Source organism: Pseudophryne corroboree, chromosome 1 (assembly GCF_028390025.1).
Source record: "Pseudophryne corroboree isolate aPseCor3 chromosome 1, aPseCor3.hap2, whole genome shotgun sequence".
NCBI classification, from domain to species: domain Eukaryota; kingdom Metazoa; phylum Chordata; class Amphibia; order Anura; family Myobatrachidae; genus Pseudophryne; species Pseudophryne corroboree.
In genome coordinates, this window is record NC_086444.1 from 902,459,492 (window position 1) to 902,466,403 (window position 6,912).

A 6,912-nucleotide genomic window follows, 5' to 3' on the forward strand; every position below is an offset into this window, starting at 1 on the left:
GATCTAATATTTTATAGCGCAAAGAAGATAAAGTGTGCCCTCTGGTCTTAAAATGCTTGGCAACCGGTTGGTCAATATTCTTGCCCTCTAATGATTGCTTAATGGCACTGCGATGCTGCGCCATTCGTTCTTTGAACTGGCAAACAGTTTTCCCTATATAATACAGGCTGCAGGGACATTTAATGCAATAAACAACATATTTACTGGAGCAGGTGAGCACATGTCTAAGTTTAATTTTTCTACCTGTATGTGGATGTACAATATAATCACCTGTCTCTAAATAGGAGCAGGTTGTGCATCCAAGGCATTTATAATTGCCAGGTTTCTTCGTCATAAAGTGCTCAATGCTGTTACTGGCTGCTGCTGTTATGTCGGCATGGACCACATGGTCCCTAATATTCAATCTGGCCTATAATTCAATCTGACCCTGATTTACCTGACCTATCTGAACGCAAGCTACTCCCCTGTTATACAAGGGGAGTAGCTTGCACAACCTGCTCCTATTTAGAGACAGGTGATTATATTGTACATCCACATACAGGTAGAAAAATTAAACTTAGACATGTGCTCACCTGCTCCAGTAAATATGTTGTTTATTGCATTAAATGTCCCTGCAGCCTGTATTATATAGGGAAAACTGTTTGCCAGTTCAAAGAACGAATGGCGCAGCATCGCAGTGCCATTAAGCAATCATTAGAGGGCAAGAATATTGACCAACCGGTTGCCAAGCATTTTAAGACCAGAGGGCACACTTTATCTTCTTTGCGCTATAAAATATTAGATCACATTAGTGAGGATAAAAGGGGTGGTGACAGAGCCAGAGCGCTTTTGCAGTGTGAAACCAGATGGATCCACCTCTTAAATACTATTGCCCCGTATGGTCTAAATGAAATGCTTTCCCTCAATTGCTTTTTGTGATATGTTTTAAACAGATTACCATCTATACAATGATGTTTCTAAATCTCTGGCACTGTAACTGTATCTGTAACCGCCTGTATATGATTTGTGTACAGTTTCCATGGTGATGGATTTTATGCAGCTCTGTGTTTCTGCTTCCGCCCGGCGCCGTCTGATTGTGATGACGTCAGCGGAAAGCCGTGCACCGATCACACTCTCACGCTTTTGCACAATGGTATAAAGGTAAGCTTTTATTACTTGTATTTTGTTACCTGACGAAGGATAATAAATCCGAAACGTTGTTAGCAGACCGTGGTGTTCCAGGTCGTTTGTGAGTGAGTCCGTGAGTGCCGCCTGAATCCCATGCTCATATATATATATATATATATATATATATATACATACATCATTTATTTATATGATGCCACAAGGGGTCTGTAGCACCCATTGCAGATTACATTAACATATCAGCAAAACAAGAAAAAAACACTTACAGTTTGAAACAATATAGGACAAGTACAAGATATATACAGAAAACCAGGGGTCAGGTGCCATCAAAGGGAGTACTGAGTACAAGATAGTATAAGTAAGACAAGGATAGGCACATGAGGGGAGAAGGCCCTGCTCTTGTGAGCTTACAATCTAAAAGATGAAGGGCTAACAGACCATGGTGACACAGGAGGGGTAGACAGTGAGCATGCACAAGAGGATTAGGAGGACAGTTGGCTGGGTTTGGTGAAGAAGTATGTCTTGAGAACCCATTTGCAGTTTTGAAAATCTTGCAGGTAGGAGTGAGAAGAGGTAAACAGTTGGCAGGAGAGGCAAAGTGCATTAGCAGAGTGAAGAGGATGGGTGGGCGTGTAGAGAGAGATGAGGTCAGTGATATAAGAGATAGAAGAGTGGGTGAGGGCTTTGATGGTGAGAAGCTTGAATTGGATTCAGAATGGGAAGGGGAGCCAGTGAAGGGCTTGGAAGAGAGGGGAAGTGGATGTAGTACATTTGGTGAGGAAGACGAGATGAGCAGCAGCATTGAGGATAGATTGGAGTGGATAAAGGCATATGTCAGGGAGGCTAGAAAAGAGGAGAATACAATAGTCCATTCTGGAGATGACTAGTGAGTGGGTGAGTGACTTAGTAGCCTCCTAGGAGACAAAGGGTCTCATGTGTGCTTTTAAGGAGAGGGAGAATTCAAGGATTACTCCAATACAGCCCACTTGGGGGCTAGAGGAAATAGTAGTGCCATCAATATATAATAAAATTGTGGGAGGTGAAGTTATGCGGGAGGGAGGGAAGATGATAAGCTCAGTCTTAGACATGTTAGGTTTAAGAAAGCACTGGGACATCCAGGAAGAGATAGCAGAGATACATTTGGAGATACTATAGGAGTGATGAGAGCTGGGGAAAGGTCAGCGGACGAAAGGTAGATTTAAGTATCATCAGCATAGATATGATATTGTAAGTCAAAAGAACTAATGAGCTCACCTAAAGAGGATGTGTAGAGAGAGAAAAGGAGAAGCCCAAGAACAGAACCATAGGGGACACCTACTGGTAGAGAAAGTGGGGGGAGGTGGAGTCATGAGAGAAGACAAATAAGCAAAGGTTAGAAAGGTAGGAGGACAGCCAGGAGAGGGCAGTATCATGCAGACCAAGGGAGTAAAGCAGGCATTCCCAACCGCGGCCCTCAAGGCACACCAACAGTGCAGGTTTTAGTGATATCCAGGCTTGAACACAGGTGACTTAATTAGTACCTTAGTTTTTTTTATTTAACCATCTGTGCTGAAGCCTGGATATCACTAAAACCTGCACTGTTGGTGTGCCTTGAAGACCGTGGTTGGGAATGCCTGGAGTAAAGGATTCCCAGAAGAAGAGGGTGGTCCAAAGTGTCAAATGTAGCAGAGAGGTCAAGGAGAATAAGCAGAGATTAGTGCCCATTTACATAAAAATGCATAAAAGCAGTAGCTATCCAGGACCCTTTTAATAAATGTGCCAGGGTGGCTTTTGCAACAGATCTGTGTGATACATTCCTGTGCTGTTTGTGGTCTAACTTTGTGTTGGCCAGAGGGTCCCAAAATTTCCCTCTGGTGTTCCTGAACTGAACACTGATGAAAAGACAGTTGCAAGGTGAGAAGCATTGTGAGGGGATGAACTTTAAATACAGGAGACCCAGGTAAAAGGGGTGTTACAGTGTTATATATAAATCTCTATATTTTTGTCAAAAATGGAGAATGAACATCTAATAGTGCTTATAAAATAACCCAATGCAATAGAAATGACACGGCATAAAATAAATATCTCTGCATATTTTTTTCTTTGTTTTTCACAATGGTTTTAGGAAACTGGTCTCAAAATCCATTTTGTGTAACCATAGAGAAAAAATAATTCAACATAGCGTGTACTCCTGTATTTTTAAAACATTAAATTGCATGCATTAAGTAATACTGGTGGTTTTAACCACCAACATGGTTCTTTGTAGGAACACCAAATTCTACTCTAAGCATTTGTAGATAGCTTAAAATACAATTCAGAAGTTATTTATTAAGTAAAAATAAATGAATTGCTTTAATGCCAAGGTTATACTGTATACTTTTTTTTAGAGTTTAATTGAAAATTGAAGTCATTGCTCATTTTTGGAGACTTTTATTTATACAATGTGTGCTTTTCACCATAATAATTCTATTTTTACTATAGATGTTTTATCCAAGCAGATTTTCTTGGGGCAGTCCAAAACACAGGTTGTCATATACTGTATGTATATTTCAGGATGCAGATGAATACATATATTGAATTTGAAATTGGCCATTTTTACACTTTTTATAATTGACCCTTTATAATATACAAATAAATGTTACACCAGCTTCTACATAAATAGCATACAGTACTTATTTCTTGAAATATTTTTTTTCCACTGTGAGCTTACTTAATTATGTTTTCTTCTAACCCCTTTTGCTGTCTGATTAGTTTCTGATGATATTCTATGCATTAGGTGATCACACCATTTTTCACATGAACCAATAAAATATTTATCATATACATTATCTGAAAGGAGATATCCCATAGATAATATTCATGATTTTGTACTTCATACTATGTTCCAGCCAATGTTGTTAAAAAATTATTTTAATATACATTTTATACAACGAAAAAACATTACCTCTAAAGATTTCAAGCAAACACAATTTACAGTAGTACATTAATTACCTGCTGTTTGTATACAGTACATCGAGTTTGCATACAGTACATCTCGGAATCAGACCCATAGTGCAGGCACTCATGAACAATATAATTAATGCTGTTATTGCAATACATTTCTTCATGTCTTTAACTTGGAGATGTTTCAGTTTTCAACTGTCAGCAAAGACTATTTGGTAGTCGCAGCACATGAATGGTACAGTTACAAAACAGTTAAGAAAGGAGTAATCTATACAATGCTGTTTTGATGACTGATGGGAAAGTGAGATATATTGCAAGTGTATCTTAACTACATTTCTTCAGATAAAGTGTATATACCTTTCTGAGTCCATATATTCATTCCAGAAAAATTGCACTCCATTTATGTCACGCTTTTTGCCATCTTTTCTATATGGGGTCTAATTAAAAAAACAAAAACAAAAGAAGGGCACATGCTTAAATGGGAAAGTATATTCCGTGTACATTTTTTGTAGTATTTTATTTACATTTTAAAAGAGAAAAACAACACTGCAACGTTATGAAAAGGTATTGCATGTTTGCTACATGTTCCTTGCTGTATACCAGTGTCTACGTTTTTATCAGTGACAGCAATACCTGTTTACAGACGGTAATAGCATGTGGTAAGATGATGTGGGTAACAACAGTCAAAACATATTATGTAAGGAACTACATTGTAGAATGACATTGTGTATAACAACATGCAAAGACAAAATAAAAGTATTATTTATGTTCAAACTCCACATCTGTGGCCTGTCCCTAAAAAGTATCAAATGGGAATTTGTTTTATTGCTGGGGACCTATACAGGTTGAGTATCCCTTATCCAAAATGCTTGGGACCAGAGGTATTTTGGATATTGGATTTTTCCGTATTTTGGAATAATTGCATACCATAATAAGATATCATGGTGATGGAACCTAAGACTAAGCACAGAATGCATTTATGTTTCATATACACCTTATACACACAGCCTGAAGTAAATTTTAGCCAATATTTTTTATAACTTTGTGCATTAAACAAATTGTGTGCACAGTCACACAATTCATTTATGTTTCATATACACCTTATACACACAGCCTGAAGGTCATTTAATACAATATTTTTAATAACTTTGTGTATTAAACAAGGTTTGTGTACATTGAGCCATCAAAAAACAAAAGTTTCACTATCTCACTCTCCCTCAAAAAAGTCCGTATTTCGGAATATTCCGTATTTCGGATATTTGGATATGGGATACTCAACCTGTACCACATATCACTGTAATAATGGGAATAATTGCAGAAGCTACATTACTGTAGTATTAGCATAAATGTGTAGTATCCAGATATTGTCAGCCAATTGCAAGTGGCACCAAGGTGCAAATTGCTTTTTTGACCAACTCTACCTGAGCCCCAAAATCTGTGGACATAGAATACATATTTAGATTCATGACCAAGGGTAGTTTATATGACATTTCTTAAAATTACTTAGTTCTCTAGCATTAGTGAAATCCACAAAATTAGATATGAGATCCACAGCAATTTTACAACGAAAAAAATACATGATAAAACCTAAAATAGATAGTATTAACTAAAATATCTTCATATTGTTGAGAAGTCATAACTTGACACAATTTCCAAAGCCTGAAACAATTACTTCAATCACCTACTGTACATTGCTATCCTATGTGGAATTGCATCAAGCAATAACTATACATTTGGATGTTGCACCTGGATATGAATAAATATACTTACAGTACATACTTTACTCTGGGAATATAACATTTATATTCCCTGATAAAGGTATATAAGTATACTGAAATGCTGTAAAACATTGTATCGTTACTGTGTCTTCGTTATACCTGAAAGCCTCCTCCAAATGTGTGTGTGTGTATATGTGCGTCTGTGTGTGTGTATATATATATATATATATATATAGTGTGTACAAAACAGATAATACTCTACATGCAACATATTGTTATGGTCTGATATGACGCTGTTATTGTGCAGTAGAGAGTGCATAATCACAGAAATAGCTGTAAAATATACATCATTATTTTTTTCTTTAAGCTAAATTAATAAGTAGATGAAAATATACTAAAATGCATTGTTTTGAAAACTTACAGTTATTTCTTCCATCTAGCTCTTCACCAGTATTATCCACTGCACACGTATGTAATAACTGCATGCACAGCATTAAGTTCATATAATTGGAATAGCAATAAAGTAATTGATCAGACTTATATATATATATATATATATATATATATATATATATATATATAGTGAACCTCCCCTGCACTGAGAAAACCCCTTAAAAAAGATTTTTACCACTATCAACATTACTATCTTTTCATGCTCCTGCCCACTTTTTTTTTTTTAACTTGAAATAGAAAGTAAACTTTATTTATCTGTGTAAAGGATTCCCTTCTGCTCTGTATAAACAAAAGAACACCACCTACAGGTTATGGGGAAACACTAGAGGAAACCCTTCAGCCTCTGCACTGGAACAATTGTATCAGTGCACACAAATGTCAGCCATCACTCACTATAGTTTACTGTAAAACCTATCAATTGTTTCATCTGTTTCTAGGAATTTGATTTAGTTCCAGACATTTCAATATACAGTAACACATTACTAGTAAAGGTGCTACATGTTTTAATTAAATATATTTATCATAAGGTACAAGAACCCACGCAGTGATATTGAGCAGGTACTGCATTCCTAGCTGTATGTTGATGTAGTTGCATGTACTATATTATGAATAGTAGAGAATGTGAACAATATTTGGAACTAAAGCTGGGTACACAATCGATGATGTGTGTACCCAGTGATCTCGCTAGCGACAG

At 36.7% G+C, this 6,912-nt stretch overlaps 1 protein-coding gene across 2 annotated transcripts in view; it reads right to left on the minus strand.

Annotated features, from left to right (window-relative positions):
* The window catches only part of TNIP3 (TNFAIP3 interacting protein 3), a 142,432-nt gene extending 136,168 nt beyond the window's left edge, over positions 1–6,264 (minus strand). For both annotated transcript variants that reach the window (XM_063941603.1, XM_063941602.1), the window contains exons 1-2: positions 6,187–6,264; positions 4,405–4,484 (exon numbers count right to left, since the gene is read on the minus strand). In XM_063941603.1, the coding sequence (XP_063797673.1) occupies positions 4,405–4,484; positions 6,187–6,201 (95 nt within the window). In that variant the 5' untranslated portion in view covers positions 6,202–6,264. The remainder of the gene's footprint in view (positions 1–4,404; positions 4,485–6,186) is intronic.
* Positions 6,265–6,912: the final 648 nt, after the last annotated feature.